The sequence below is a fragment of the Triticum dicoccoides genome, chromosome 5A, assembly GCF_002162155.2.
Source record: "Triticum dicoccoides isolate Atlit2015 ecotype Zavitan chromosome 5A, WEW_v2.0, whole genome shotgun sequence".
NCBI classification, from domain to species: domain Eukaryota; kingdom Viridiplantae; phylum Streptophyta; class Magnoliopsida; order Poales; family Poaceae; genus Triticum; species Triticum dicoccoides.
In genome coordinates, this window is record NC_041388.1 from 329,043,143 (window position 1) to 329,060,097 (window position 16,955).

Genomic DNA, 16,955 nt, shown 5'->3' on the forward strand with positions numbered 1-16,955 from the left:
CAAAGATGGGCAAAATTACCAATGAAATCTAACCATTCATCTACGAGGGCAATTTAGTCCTTCTATATTTGTATTGTGGTATTTTTGCCTTATCCCTAATCAATAGCCCTTCACCAAACGACAAGTTCATGATCGATCGAGTTCGAAGGAGAATTCCCGCTCGATTAGAGATTAGGTTTTCAAGATTTTATAAAACATGAGATTAGATTTTTCCTTTTTGGGGGTAGAGAATTAAAACATTCTTTTGATCAATGGACTTAAATGAAAATAAATATTATTTTTTACCAAAGCACATTATAAATTATGTGTAATATTTCATTTTCAATATATGAAGGTAACCTTTTTATTTACCCCTAAACACATGCTACTCTGCTTGGATTTTTCAGGTGATATATACTCCTATTTACTTGTGTTGTAGTCTTGTAGAGTACCAGTCAATAACTCAATAGGAGTATCAGCTAGAGATTGAACTAACTGTAGTGAAAGGTTCATATATGTTTCAAGGTACCGTAAAAAGGCTCATTATTTATTATAGTCCATGATGGAGAATACATAGCTTATTACGGCATTCCTTTTATTTACTCGCCCAGCCCCTCTAGCTAGTTATAGATAGGAACGGGCATGAATCCTTGCATGGGTGTTGCCATGCAAGGAACGAGGGACTACTGGACTATATATATATATGTACTGCGGAGCAATCACAGTTAGTATGGTTTCTGTCCAATGACATTCCCGGCGGGCTCGTAGTTGCAGGTGATGAAGACGCCGCGGTTGTTGTTGCAGACGACGCGAGCGCAGCCGATGCTGGTCGACGCGCGCCACACCACCTGCGTGTAGTGCCCGCACACCTTCCCGCCCGCGCAGGTGTTGGACCCGTAGTCGTAGTCCTTCTTCTCGTCCACCCACAGCTTCACCGCGTCCGCCGCCTTCCAGTCCGCGCCGGCCGACCCCCAGAAGATGTTCTCCCCGTAGGGCCCGCCCGAGTGCTGGAGCTTGCAGTCGTTGATCCTCTGGTTGGCGTAGCTCTGGGCGAACCCCTGCAGCTTCGTGCTCCAGCTCACCGCGCCCACGCCGACGGCGGCGCGGGCGGCGTTGTGAGGCGAGAGGTAGTCCTGAGGCGAGTTCTGGGCTTGGGAAAGGTTAACCATGGCGGCCGCCATGGCTAGGGCGAGCAAAACGGCCAGCTTGGGCGTCTCCATTACTCCCTGGCTCGCTGTCCAAATGGTTTCTACTATGTATGTGCCTGCACTATAGCTAGCTGCGTATGTGTAGGCCGTGGCTAGCTGGCTTTGCCTTGCTTTTGTACGTATAGCTTGAGTATAGAGGGGGTTTTTATAGTGGATTTGTACGGGAAATTTCTGCAGTTTGCCTGGAAAGTCTAGCACCATGGCAAGGAATTTTCTAACAGTGGCAAAGAATTCCACGAACAAGACATGCATGAGGCAACTCGATCGAGCCTGTCATTTGGATCTTTGTTACGAACAGCGATAGCTAGCCCATTCAACTTTCATGGTTAATTCTACGCTCCTATCCAGAAGGAGAAGCGATGAGGCCGTGAGTGGCTCACGTATGTAACGTACGCATATGGTTCCAGGAGGAGCATGCATACTTGGACTATTCCATTGTTTGCCCTCAAAGTTGATAGGCCACGAACGCCGGAGATCGTGTACTGCCGCAACTGCAAGAACGTACGCATTACTGGATTCTTCTAGGTTGACGTCACTTTCTGTAGGAAAATGGGACGCGAGCGTGAAATATAACAGCGCCCCTCTCCCCCTCTCTCTCAACCTTACTAACACTTGTAAAAAAAAATTACGCGGAAGCAACTGTATTGCCTGAGTCATGGGCAGGGACAAAATTCAGGCATAGTGGAGGCGAAGTGTTTTTTTTTTGACCCTGTGAGTCTATGACCGACCGTTAAAATAAATATTTACAAATACAAGGGCAAAGGAAACAAATCAACCAATACCAGCTTCAGGAAACATCATCAAAATAAAATTACAAGTTCTGTTCTATCCAAAGACAGATCTGCTCTGTCTTCTTCTGTTTAGCTCTGATTTGACAGACCCAAAGTCCTTCTTTGAGGTAATACTTCCAACCCTCAATATGTACTACAGTCTACAGCAACTTTAAAGATCTTATCATTTCCGACACACAAAATACCCCAGCATCCCATAAACCGATATACCCCTCTTTCTGTTTGGAACGATATGATCCCAGCAATAGGGACGCTGCTTCATTGCCGTAATTGCACCTGCAGTTGGGTCATTGACATGTGGGCCAGCTATCTGTTAGGCCCACATGTCAGTGACCCAACTGCAGGTGCAGTTACGACACTGAAGCTCCATCCCAGCAATAGAGGGAAAATGGACAGTTCCAGAAAAGATGAATAGATGTTTCATCAGTCTTATCAGACCAGAGAACATAACTATAACTGTCAAGGTGCAAAGTCATGCGTTGGAGCATGTTCCTGGTATTATTCTTATCATGCAGCAAGAGCCAAAAGAAGATTTTATGTTTGGGTCTGCATGATGTGGCTCAAATGTCCTTAAAGATGTTGTGAGCAGTGTTTAATGTACTAGTACATTCTCATAGAAGAGTAAGATTGAGCATTTCCTTGTAAAGACCAATAGTCATGTCCCATAGAGAGTGGTTTGTGGAACTGTTGGAAGCTGTTCTGAGGTCTTTGGTGTAGGTGTTCTTGCAAAGTCTGGAACTGTTGGAATGCTTGCGGAGAGAGTGGTTTGTGGAACAAGTCTTCAGTTTGGAGAGTGTTTAGGGCCTATTGCAAGGATCTGTCCCTGTTGATGGCAAATGAGTATAGCTCACGGAACCCACCAACCATCAGTCCAAAAATAAATGGTGTTGCCAGCACCAGGTTTACATACTGAAAATTGTTTAAAGATGGATAGAAGTCTTCTCAGAACAGCTTTCCACCAAAAGGATTCAACCATCCCATCACTAGGAAGAGAGTGTGAATAGTGGGTTTCCCAGATGATGTTGACTCATGGAGAATTATACTTGTTGAGAAACTTGTGCATGAACTTCATGAGCAAAGCTTTGTTATGAGCGGTGATATTTGGCACTCCTAATCCACCTTGAGCCCGGCTGATTAGTGACGTCATCAAAACGCTTAGCATCCACTGTCAGTGTTCTGTGCGAAATGTCATATTTTGTAAAGTGGTGGTTTTTCAAGAGCTATGAAGCTAAAGTGGTGATCTTGTGCATTTTACTGGGGTGTGTTTGGTGTTGAGGCATTGTCTAAATCATCACGTTGTAGGCTTGTACTCCCTTTGTTCCGAATTACTTGTCTTGGATTTGTCTAGATACAGATGTATCTAGACTCATTTTAGTGCTAGATAACTCCGTATCTAGACAAATCTAAGACAAGTAATTCAGAACGGAGGGAGTAGCTAAGAGCAAACTCTGGTATTCTTTCTAGTTCTAATATAATAGTAGAATGGGTAGAACTCTTGCCACCATTTGAAAAACAAAAAAAACAAAAAACTCCTGGACTTTCTAGGAATTACCGGCAACTAAATTTTCATCATATGGATTATAAAGTTGGTCTTGCAAGAAGTGGCGGGCTCTAACCCAAGCCAAGAAACTTTGTGTGAAGGTATCATAGCTCTCACACTAAAATCGACTGGCTAACACGACGCACAGAAGAAATCTCAACAGCAATCAGTGGACAGCTTCTGAAAAACCGCACGCTTCCATCAATCAAGATATTTCCCCTACACAAGGAGAATGCAACAATGATAATGTTTTGTCAATTCCAAGGAACTGAAATACTTGAACGTTTCCTACAATCAGAGAAAATAAAACATTTAAATTCATGGAACGAAATGCAAAACAGCTCAAGATTGATCGTTGATCACTTAATACAGTTCATACTTGAGAACAAAATAAACAGATCGCAAGACTGCTGGTTCATGGTAAGCAAGCTCGGATCGTGGGAGGCCATGGCAGCTGGTACATGTACTCTGGCCCGTAGTACTTGTTCTCGTCGTGAAAGCGCTTACACTCCATGGTGTCGAGGTCGATGGAGATGAGCCCCACGCCTTTGTCTGTACACAACACAACAGACCCCTCCGCCACCGAGGCCATCTTCTTCAGCATGTCGACGCTCAACTCATCGTCACCTTCAACCTCACGGATCAACTGCTGCAGTTGGACCCTTTTCTCCAGCACCCATTCATCCCTGCCCTCTGCTTGTATGAAGACCTTGAGCTGGCTGACGCCCCGGTGGGCAATGCGCACCTTGCCACCGGCGCAGCCTACAACCTCGAGCCTGAAGTACCACATGTCTTCCGGGAACAAGGAACGAGAGAATTCCTTCGTGTCTTTGTCAAGGACAATGATTTCGGCTTCTACGGTCCTCCAGTAGACATAGCGGGCGAAATTTCGAGCGAAGTATAAGCTGCTCTCGGGCCTCACGTGGCTGTCTGCCGTGATCCGCGCCATGGTCCAGAAACCCTCGCTGCCGGAGGAGAATGAACACGCCCTGGCAATGCCATCCAACCGGAGTGCCACCATTATTCTGAAATTTGACAGGCTGATGCGCTCACCAGTCTCGTCGCCGTCGCCGTCGAGCAGGAAGGCGCCGCAGCAGAGGCAGCCCTCGAGCCGGTCCGGGCATGGGACCACCCTGCTGCGCCGCGTCAAGGGCTCGCAGACGAGGAGGTCGTGGAAGAGATACGGCTCCTCCTCGTCCTCGGCGTGCGTGCACTGACTTAGGAGGATGAGGCCGCCTCGACTGTCGGCGATGTCCCAGGAGCCGCCGTCGCAGTCCGGGAGAAAGTCGAGCGAGAAGTGCCGAGGGAGCATGTCGACGGTGTCTGCCGACGGCGAGAGGGAGAAGACGGGGTTGCATCCCGGCGGACACGACCCATGCGTACGCTCATCGACGCGGTAGTGTCCGGCGACGACAGGGGAGGCGCGGAGAGATCGGAAGCGGCCGAGGAAGGCGCCGTCAGCGATGATGCGGCGCCAGCGCTTGCACGTACATGCGGCACGGACGAGGTGGAGTGAGGAGGGGAGGCTCAGGAATACTAGTTCGAGTAGCTCGTCGGGGACGCCGTGCTCGTTCGCCGGCGGCGGCGCCGAGATCTCGCTGCTGTCTCCCTCCATATTTGCCACCGGAAACCCCAGGCCTGGGATGCTCTGGCGGCGGAGGAGGAACCCTTGGAAGCTTTCGGGGGCGACTATATAGTAGTACGAGTACCACCAGATGCCTTTAAGATCTGACCCACCATGGCCTTTTTAGCCCATCAGTGGTTACCACTGTTTTCGGCCAGCACTGGAATGCTCTTATTCTCTCAGCCCACCACGAAATGTAGGAGGCAATGGCTCTCCTCTCGAGCGCCCGCTCCCCTCCACCCATCCCGCCGCTCATCGCCGCGGGCCTGGCCGCCGCTCGCCCGGCGTTCGTGGATGCGGTGTCCGGCCGCGTCCTGCCTTGTGTGGCGCTCAGGGACTCCGTTGTTGACCTGGCCCCGGAGTATGTGGACCGAATCTCCAGCCGCATCTTCCCTTGCGTGGCGTTAAATGCGGCGGTGCGCGGTGCGGCCCCCTTGGTAAGCTCAGTCTTGGCTCCATCCTCCCGTTCCGGCCCTCTACCTCCTTCGCATCCGGAGACTGCAGGCTCCTCCCCCGCCCCGTACTGGGCTGTGCTGGCTGCGCCCTGCCATCCCCCCATCAGATCCATTATTGTGGCTCCGAATGCGGGGATTCTCTCTGCGTCGGCGATCTCCTCTGCGCCGGCCGCTGGCTCCGGGCAGGCGCGCGTGCCTGCTTCCCGCCAGGAGTGCCCCTCTCCCGCTGTGGCTGCTGTGAGCGCCATTAATCCCGAGGGGGAGGATGGGTGGGAGACGGCGTGCTTTCGGCGTGCTCGGCGCCTGGCGAAGCGCCAGGCAGATCCTCCGCGGCAGAGTCCAAAGGATTCGCTCCGTCTCAGGGAGTGTGCTCGGGCTGCCGCTGTGCAAGCATTCAAGATGCGTTTTGGCAATTGCTGCTTCCGCTGTCTGCCTGTCTCGCCTCTCGCCACAAAGCTTTTGAATGTCGCGACCCCGCAATTTGCTACACTTGCAGAAAGACTGGGCATCTTGAGCGCTCATGTCCAGTTCGTCTTGCAAAAGCCAAAGCCAAAGCTCCAGCACCTGCTCGTCCCGCCTCCGCCGCACCGCAACGTAGTTCGTCTCCTCCAACACTGCCCCTCATTTCCAACTCCCCTGCAGCCGGTCAGTCTGTGTCACCGCCCCTTCTGCCGGAGCCCGCTACACAGCTTACGTCGCTCGCTGCTGCTTGAAGGCTGTGCGGTGGGCCATGGAGTTCATCCCCGGTGCCCCGGAGCGGAGGCCGGCCACGTCGAGCTGTACGGTGATGAGCACCCCGGCGATGGAGGAGGAGGCGTATCAGCTAAGGACCATGTCGCTGCTCCTCACTGCCGCGGGTGACTGCTCGGCCATCACGACGGACATGATTGCTCGTGTGGTGGCGCATGAGCATCGGTTCGACCTCCGGGACATCTCCGTCGCGCCGTGCTTCCCTGAAGACTACATCATCGCCCTGGCTGACCGTGTCCAGAACGACCTGGTCTATGAAGGGCGTGTGATCGAGGTGGCGGGGGTCCGTTTTCAGCTCCGGCCATGGTTCCCGCCGGCGGGCGGCAACAAGGTATGGAGGTTCTACTGCAGAGTAGTGATTGATTGTTTGCCGTTGAATGCTTGGGATTGGGACACCGTCCAGGAAGTGGTTGGGAAGAACTGCTGGCTTGATTTGATTGAGCGGCAGTCCAAGACCAAGAGGAACAGATCTGCTCTCTTTGCTTGGGTATGGACATGGAACCCGGACATGATACCAAGGGCGTCTGATTTCAACATGCTGCAGCGGAAAGATGTGATCAGGTCCAGAGAGTCGAGGCCGGAAGGAGCGCCGGTGGAGGAGGGCTTGGAGGGGCCGGACTTCCCGGTGCTCATCCACCTTGATGTGGTTAAGGATTACACTCCCCCGTCTCCTTCGGCGAGCCCAGATAATGGAGTGTGTGAGTGGCCTCGTGTTGGGGAATGTAGTAATTTCAAAAAAATTCCTACGCACACGCAAGATCATGGTGATGCATAGCAACGAGAGGGGAGAGTGTGATCTACGTACCCTTGTAGACCGACAGTGGAAGCGTTGTGACAACGCGGTTGATCTAGTCGTACGTCTTCACGATCCGACCGATCCAAGCACTGTTACTCCGGCACCTCCGAGTTCTTGGCACACGTTCAGCTCGATGATCCCCGGGCTCCGATCCAGCAAAGCGTCGGGGAGGAGTTCCGTCAGCACGACGGCGTGGTGACGATTTTGATGTTCTACCATCGCAGGGCTTCGCCTAAGCACCGCTACAATATGACCGAGGTGGAATATGATGGAGGGGGGCACCGCACACGGCTAAGGAACGATCACGAAGATCAACTTGTGTGTCTAGAGGTGCCCCCCTGCCCCCGTATATAAAGGAGCAAGGGGGAGGGGGCGACCGGCCTAGAAGGGGGTGCGCCAAGGGGAGTCCTACTCCCACTGGGAGTAGGACTCCTTCCTTCCTTGTTGGAGTAGGAGAAGGGGAAAGAGGGGGAGAGGAAAAAGGAAAAGGGGGGTTGCGCCCCTTGTCCAATTCGGACCAGAGGGGGGGCGCAGGCCTCCTTCCTTTTGGCCTCTCTCCTCTATTCCCGTATGGCCCAATAAGGCCCATATACTCCCCGGCGAATTCCCGTAACTCTCCGGTACTCCGAAAAATACCCGAATCACTCGGAACCTTTCCGATGTCCGAATATAGTCGTCCAATATATCGATCTTTACGTCTCGACCATTTCGAGACTCCTCGTCATGTCCCCGATCTCATCCGGGACTCCGAACTCCTTCGGCACATCAAAACTCATAAACTCATAATATAACTGTCATCGAAACCTTAAGCGTGCGGACCCTACGGTTTGAGAACAATGTAGACATGACCGAGACATGTCTCAGGTCAATAACCAATAGCGGAATCTGGATGCTCATATTGGTTCCTACATATTCTACGAAGATCTTTATCGGTCAGACCGCATAACAACATACGTTGTTCCCTTTGTCATCGGTATGTTACTTGCCCGAGATTCGATCGTCGGTATCTCAATACCTAGTTCAATCTCGTTACCGGCAAGTCTCTTTACTCGTTCCGTAATACATCATCTCACAACTAACTCATTAGTTGCAATGCTTGCAAGGCTTTATGTGATGTGCATTACCGAGAGGGCCCAGAGATACCTCTTCGACAATCGGAGTGACAAATCCTAATCTCGAAATACGCCAACCCAACATGTACCTTTGGAGACACCTGTAGAGCACCTTTATAATCACCCAGTTATGTTGTGATGTTTGGTAGCACACAAAGTGTTCCTCCGGCAAACGAGAGTTGCATAATCTCATAGTCATAGGAACATGTATAAGTCATGAAGAAAGCAATAGCAACATACTAAACGATCGGGTGCTAAGCTAATGGAATGGGTCATGTCAATCAGATCATTCACCTAATGATGTGATCCCGTTAATCAAATAACAACTCTTTATCCATGGTTAGGAAACATAACCATCTTTGATTAACGAGCTAGTCAAGTAGAGGCATACTAGTGACACTCTGTTTGTCTATGTATTCACACATATATTATGTTTTCGGTTAATACAATTCTAGCATGAATAAACATTTATCATGATATAAGGAAATAAATAATAACTTTATTATTGCCTCTAGGGCATATTTGAAGGAAATATGCCCTAGAGGCAATAATAAAGTTATTATTTATTTCCTTATAATCATGATAAATGTTTATTATTCATGCTAGAATTGTATTAACCAGAAACATAATACATGTGTGAATACATAGATAAACAAAGTGTCACTAGTATGCCTCTACTTGACTAGCTCGTTAATCAAAGATGGTTATGTTTCCTAACCATGAACAATGAGTTGTTATTTGATTAACGAGGTCACATCATTAGTTGAATGATCTGATTGACATGACCCATTCCATTAGCTTAGCACCCGATCGTTTAGTATGTTGCTATTGCTTTCTTCATAACTTATACATGTTCCTATAACTATGAGATTATGCAACTCCCGTTTGCCGGAGGAACACTTTGGGTGCTACCAAACGTCATAACATAACTGGGTGATTATAAAGGAGCATTACAGGTGTCTCCAAAGGTAGATGTTGGGTTGGGTATTTCGAGATTAGGTTTTGTCACTCCGATTGTCGGAGAGGTATCTCTGGGCCCTCTCGGTAATGCACATCACATAAGCCTTGCAAGCATTGCAACTAATGAGTTAGTTGCGGGATGATGTATTATAGAACGAGTAAAGAGACTTGCCGGTAACGAGATTGAACTAGGTATTGGATACCGACGATCAAATCTCGGGCAAGTAACATACCGATGACAAAGGGAACAACGTATGTTGTTATGCGGTCTGACCGATAAAGATCTTCGTAGAATATGTAGGAGCCAATATGGGCATCCAGGTCCCGCTATTGGTTATTGACCGGAGACATGTCTCGATCATGTCTACATTGTTCTCGAACCCGTAGGGTCCGCACGCTTAAGGTTACAATGACAGTTATATTATGAGTTTATGCATTTTGATGTACCGAAGGTTGTTCGGAGTCCCGGATGTGATCACAGACATGACGAGGAGTCTCGAAATGGTCGAGACGTAAAGATTGATATATTGGAAGCCTATGTTTGGATATCGGAAGTGTTCCGGGTGAAATCGGGATTTTAACGGAGTACCGGGAAGGTTACCGGAACCCCCCGGGAGCTAAATGGGCCATGATGGGCCTTAGTGGAAAAGAGAAGAGGCAGCCCTACATGGGCTGCGCGCCTCCCCCTTCCCCTAGTCCTATTAGGACTAGGAGAGGTGGCCGGCCCCCTCTCTCTCTTTTCCCCCTCCGCGAATCCTATTCCAACTAGGATTGGGGGGGGGGAATCCTACTCCCAGAGGGAGTAGGACTCTCCTGGCGCACCCCTTGTGGCCGGCCAGCCTCCCCCCTTTGGTCCTTTATATACTGAGGTAGAGGCACCCTAGAACACACAAGTTGATCCACGTGATCTATTCCTTAGCCGTGTGCGGTGCCCCCAGCCACCATAGTCCTCGATAATACTGTAGCGGAGTTTAGGCGAAGCCCTGCTGCTGTAGTACATCAAGATCGTCACCACGCTGTTGTGCTGACGGAACTCTTCCCCGACACTTTGCTGGATCAGAGTCCGGGGATCGTCATCGAGCTGAACATGTGCTCAAACTCGGAGGTGTCGTAGTTTCGGTGCTTGCTCGGTTGGATCGTGAAGACGTACGACTACTTCCTCTACGTTGCGTCAACGCTTCCACAGTCGGTCTGCGTGGGTACGTAGAAAACACTCTCCCATCTCATTGCTATGCATCATATGATCTTGCGTGTGCGTAGGAAATTTTTTGAAATTACTACGAAACCCAACAGTGGCATCAGAGCCTAGGTTATTTATGTTGATGTTATATGCACGAGTAGAACACAAGTGAGTTGTGGGCGATATAAGTCATACTGCCTACCAGCATGTCATACTTTGGTTTGGCGGCATTGTTGGATGAGACGACCCGGACCAACATTACGCGTACGCTTACGCGAGACCGGTTCCCCCGACGTGCTTTGCACATAGGTGGCTTGCAGGCGACTGTCTCTCCAACTTTAGTTGAACCAAGTATGGCTACGCCCGGTCCTTGCGAAGGTTAAAACGGAGTCTATTTGACAAACTATCATTGTGGTTTTGATGCGTAGGTGAGATTGGTTCTTGCTTAAGCCCGTAGCAGCCACGTAAAACTTGCAACAACAAAGTAGAGGACGTCTAACTTGTTTTTGCGGGGCATGTTGTGATGTGATATGGTCAAGACATGATGCTGAATTTTATTGTATGAGATGATCATGTTTTGTAACCGAGTTATCGGCAACTGGCAGGAGCCATATGGTTGTCGCTTTATTGTATGCAATGAAATCGCGATGTAATGCTTTACTTTATTACTAAGCGGTAGTGATAGTCGTGGAAACATAAGCTTGGCGAGACGACAACGATGCTACGATGGAGATCAAGGTGTCACGCCGGTGACGATGGTGATCACGACGGTGCTTCGGAGATGGAGATCACAAGCACAAGATGATGATGGCCATATCATATCACTTATATTGATTGCATGTGATGTTTATCCTTTTATGCATCTTATCTTGCTTTGATTGACGGTAGCATTATAAGATGATCTCTCACTAAATTATCAAGAAGTGTTCTCCCTGAGTATGCACCGTTGTGAAAGTTCTTCGTGCTGAGACACCACGTGATGATCGGGTGTGATAGGTTCTACGTTCAAATACAACGGGTGCAAAACAGTTGCACACGCGGAATACCCAGGTTATACTTGACGAGCCAAGAATATACAGATATGGCCTCGGAACACGGAGACCGAAAGGTCGAGCGTGAATCATATAGTAGATATGATCAACATAACGATGTTCACCATTGAGAACTACTCCATCTCACGTGATGATCGGTTATGGTTTAGTTGATTTGGATCACGTAATCACTTAGAGGATTAGAGGGATGTCTATCTAAGTGGGAGTTCTTTAAACTTGATTAACTGAACTTAAATTTATCATGAAACTCAGTACCTGATTAGTATCTTGCTTGTTTATGTTTGATTGTAGATAGATGGCTCATGCTGTTGTTCCGTTGAATTTTAATGCGTTCCTTGAGAAAGCAAAGTTGAAAGATGATGGTAGCAATTACACGGACTGGGTCCGTAACTTGAGGATTATCCTCATTGCTGCACAGAAGAATTACGTCCTGGAAGCACCGCTGGGTGCCAGGCCTGCTGCAGGAGCAACGCCAGATGTTATGAACGTCTGGCAGAGCAAAGCTAATGACTACTCGATAGTTCAGTGTGCCATGCTTTACAACTTAGAATCGGGACTTCAACGACGTTTTGAACGTCATGGAGCATATGAGATGTTTCAGGAGTTGAAGTTAATATTTCAAGCAAATGCCCGGATTGAGAGATATGAAGTCTCCAATAAGTTCTATAGCTGCAAGATGGAGGAGAACAGTTCTGTCAGTGAGCATATACTCAAAATTCCTGGGTATAATAATCACTTGATTCAATTGGGAGTTAATCTTCCAGTTGATAGCGTCATTGACAGAATTCTTCAATCACTGCCACCAAGCTACAAGAGCTTCGTGATGAACTATAATATGCAAGGGATGAACAAGACTATTCCCGAGCTCTTCGCGATGCTGAAAGCTGCGGAGGTAGAAATCAAGAAGGAGCATCAAGTGTTGATGGTCAGCAAGACCACTAGTTTCAAGAAAAAGGGCAAAGGGAAGAAGAAGGGGAACTTCAAGAAGAACAGCAAACAAGTTGCTACTCAAGAGAAGAAACCCAAACCTGGACCTAAGCCTGAAACTGAGTGCTTCTATTGCAAGCAGACTGGTCACTGGAAGCGGAACTGCCTCAAGTATTTGGCGGATAAGAAGGATGGCAAGGTGAACAAAGGTATATGTGATATACATGTTATTGATGTGTACCTTACTAATGCTCGCAGTAGCACCTGGGTATTTGATACTGGTTCTGTTGCTAATATTTGCAACTCGAAACAGGGACTACGGATCAAGCGAAGATTGGTTAAGGACGAGGTGACGATGCACGTGGGAAACGGTTCCAAAGTCGATGTGATCGCAGTCGGCACGCTACCTCTACATCTACCTTCGGGATTAGTATTAGACCTAAATAATTGTTATTTGGTGCCAGCGTTAAGCATGAACATTATATTTGGATCTTGTTTGATGCGAGACGGTTATTCATTTAAATCAGAGAATAATGGTTGTTCTATTTATATGAGTAATATCTTTTATGGTCATGCACCCTTGAAGAGTGGTCTATTCTTGTTGAATCTCGATAGTAGTAACACACATATTCATAATGTTGAAGCCAAAAGATGCAGAGTTGATAATGAGAGTGCAACTTATTTGTGGCACTACCGTTTAGGTCATATCGGTGTAAAGCGCGTGAAGAAACTCCATTCTAATGGACTTTTGGAACCACTTGATTATGAATCACTTGGTACTTGCGAACCATGCCTCATGGGCAAGATGATGAAAACACCGTTCTCCGGTACTATGGAGAGAGCAACAGATTTGTTGGAAATCATACATACAGATGTATGTGGTCCGATGAATATTGAGGCTCGTGGCGGATATCGTTATTTTCTCACCTTCACAGATGATTTAAGCAGATATGGGTATATCTACTTAGTGAAACATAAGTCTGAAACATTTGAAAAGTTCAAGGAATTTCAGAGTGAAGTTGAAAATCATCGTAACAAGAAAATAAAGTTTCTACGATCTGATCGTGGAGGAGAATATTTGAGTTACGAGTTTGGTGTACATTTGAAAAATTGTGGAATAGTTTCGCAACTCACGCCACCCGGAACACCACAGCGTAATGGTGTGTCCGAACGTCGTAATCGTACTTTACTAGATATGGTGCAATCTATGATGTCTCTTACTGATTTACCGCTATCGTTTTGGGGATACGCTCTAGAGACGGCCGCATTCACGTTAAATAGGGCACCATCAACGCCTTATGAACTGTGGTTTGGCAAGAAACCAAAGTTATCGTTTCTGAAAGTTTGGGGCTGCGATGCTTATGTGAAAAAACTTCAACCTGATAAGCTCGAACCCAAATCGGAGAAATGTGTCTTCATAGGATATCCAAAGGAAACTATTGGATACACCTTCTATCACAGATCCGAAGGCAAGACTTTTGTTGCTAAATTCGGAAACTTTCTAGAGAAGGAGTTTCTCTCGAAAGAAGTGAGTGGGAGGAAAGTAGAACTTGACGAGGTAACTGTACCTACTCCCTTATTGGAAAGTAGTACATTACAAAAAACTGTTTCTGCGACACCTACACCAGTCAGTGAGGAAGCTAATGATGATGATCATGAAACTTCAGAACAAGATACTACTGAACCTCATAGATCAACCAGAGTAAGATCCGCACCAGAGTGGTACGGTAATCCTGTTCTGGAAGTCATGTTATTAGATCATGATGAACCTACGAACTATGAAGAAGCGATGGTGAGCCTAGATTCCGCAAAGTGGCTTGAAGCCATGAAATCTGAGATGGGATCCATGTATGAGAACAAAGTGTGGACTTTGGTTGACTTGCCTGATGATCGGCAAGCAATTGAGAATAAATGGATTTTCAAGAAGAAGACTGACGCTGACGGTAATGTTACTGTCTACAAAGCTCGACTTGTCGCAAAAGGTTTTCGGCAAGTTCAAGGGATTGACTACGATGAGACCTTCTCACCCGTAGCGATGCTTAAGTCTGTCCGAATCATGTTAGCAATTGCCGCATTTTATGATTATGAAATTTGGCAGATGGATGTCAAAACTGCATTCCTGAATGGATTTCTGGAAGAAGAGTTATATATGATGCAACCAGAAGGTTTTGTCGATCAAAAGGGAGCTAACAAAGTGTGCAAGCTCCAGTGATCCATTTATGGACTGGTGCAAGCCTCTCGGAGTTGGAATAAACGTTTTGATAGTGTGATCAAAGCATTTGGTTTTATACAGACTTTCGGAGAAGCCTGTATTTACAAGAAAGTGAGTGGGAGCTCTGTAGCATTTCTAATATTATATGTGGATGACATATTGTTAATTGGAAATAATATAGAATTTCTGGATAGCATAAAGGGATACGTGAATAAGAGTTTTTCAATGAAAGACCTCGGTGAAGCTGCTTACATATTAGGCATAAAGATCTATAGAGATAGATCAAGACGCTTAATTGGACTTTCACAAACAACATACCTTGACAAAATTTTGAAGAAGTTCAAAATGGATCAAGCAAAGAAAGGATTCTTGCCTGTGTTACAAGGTGTGAAATTGAGTAAGACTCAATGCCCGACCACTGCAGAAGATAGAGAGAATATGAAAGATGTTCCCTATGCATCAGCAATAGGATCTATCATGTATGCAATGCTGTGTACCAGACCTGATGTGTGCCTTGCTATAAGTCTAGCAGGGAGGTACCAAAGTAATCCAGGAGTGGATCACTGGACAGCGGTCAAGAACATCCTGAAATACCTGAAAAGGACTAAGCATATGCTTCTCGTATATGGAGGTGACAAAGAGCTCGTCGTAAAAGGTTACGTTGATGCAAGCTTTGACACTGATCCGGACGATTCTAAATCGCAAACTGGATACGTGTTTACATTAAACGGTGGAGCTGTCAGTTGGTGCAGTTCTAAACAAAGCATCGTAGCGGGATCTACATGTGAAGCGGAGTACATAGCTTCTTCGGAAGCAGCAAATGAAGGAGTCTGGATGAAGGATTTCATATCCAATCTAGGTGTCATACCTAGTGCATCGGGTCCAATGAAAATCTTTTGTGACAATACAGGTGCAATTGCCTTGGCAAAGGAATCCAGATTTCACAAGAGAACCAAGCACATCAAGAGACACTTCAATTCCATCCGGGATCTAGTCCAGGTGGGAGACATAGAGATTTGCAAGATACATACGGATGTGAATGTTGCAGACCCATTGACTAAGCCTCTTCCACGAGCAAAACATGATCAGCACCAAGGCTCCATGGGTGTTAGAATCATTATAGTGTAATCTAGATTATTGACTCTAGTGCAAGTGGGAGACTGAAGGAAATATGCCCTGGAGGCAATAATAAAGTTATTATTTATTTCCTTATAATCATGATAAATGTTTATTATTCATGCTAGAATTGTATTAACCGGAAACATAATACATGTGTGAATACATAGACAAACAAAGTGTCACTAGTATGCCTCTACTTGACTAGCTCGTTAATCAAAGATGGTTATGTTTCCTAACCATGAACAATGAGTTGTTATTTGATTAACGAGGTCACATCATTAGTTGAATGATCTGATTGACATGACCCATTCCATTAGCTTAGCACCCGATCGTTTAGTATGTTGCTATTGCTTTCTTCATAACTTATACATGTTCCTATAACTATGAGATTATGCAACTCCCGTTTTCCGGAGGAACACTTTGGGTGCTACCAAACGTCACAACGTAACTGGGTGATTATAAAGGAGCATTACAGGTGTCTCCAAAGGTAGATGTTGGGTTGGCGTATTTCTCGATTAGGGTTTGTCACTCCGATTGTCGGAGAAGTATCTCTGGGCCCTCTCGGTAATGCACATCACATAAGCCTTGCAAGCATTGCAACTAATGAGTTAGTTGCGGGATGATGTATTACAGAACGAGTAAAGAGACTTGCCGGTAACGAGATTGAACTAGGTATTGGATACCGACGATCGAATCTCGAGCAAGTAACATACTGATGACAAAGGGAACAACGTATGTTGTTATGCGGTCTGACCGATAAAGATCTTCGTAGAATATGTAGGAGCCAATATGGGCATCCAGGTCCCGCTATTGGTTATTGACCGGAGACATGTCTCGATCATGTCTACATTGTTCTCGAACCCGTAGGGTCCGCACACTTAAGGTTACGATGACAGTTATATTATGAGTTTATGCATTTTGATGTACCGAAGGTTGTTCAGAGTCCCGGATGTGATCACGGACATGACGAGGATTCTCGAAATGGTCGAGACGTAAAGATTGATATATTGTAAGCCTATGTTTGGATATCGGAAGTGTTCCGGGTGAAATCGGGATTTTACCGGAGTACCGGGAAGGTTACCGGAACCCCCCGGGAGCTAAATGGGCCATGATGGGCCTTAGTGGAAAAGAGAAGAGGCAGCCCTACATGGACTGCGCGCCTCCCCCTTCCCCTAGTCCTATTAGGACTAGGAGAGGTGGCCAGCCCCCTCTCTCTCTTTTCCCCCTCCGCGAATCCTATTCCAACTAGG

The 16,955-nt window shown here is 47.0% G+C and overlaps 1 protein-coding gene across 1 annotated transcript; it reads right to left on the reverse strand.

Moving 5' to 3' along the window:
* Positions 1-505: 505 nt before the first annotated feature.
* Positions 506-1,293, reverse strand: LOC119301301 (pathogenesis-related protein 1-like). Its single transcript, XM_037578252.1, has one exon. It carries the CDS (start codon positions 1,197-1,199, stop codon positions 705-707), a length of 495 nt encoding a protein of 164 aa, XP_037434149.1. The 5' UTR covers positions 1,200-1,293; the 3' UTR covers positions 506-704.
* Between the last annotated feature and the right edge of the window lie 15,662 nt (positions 1,294-16,955).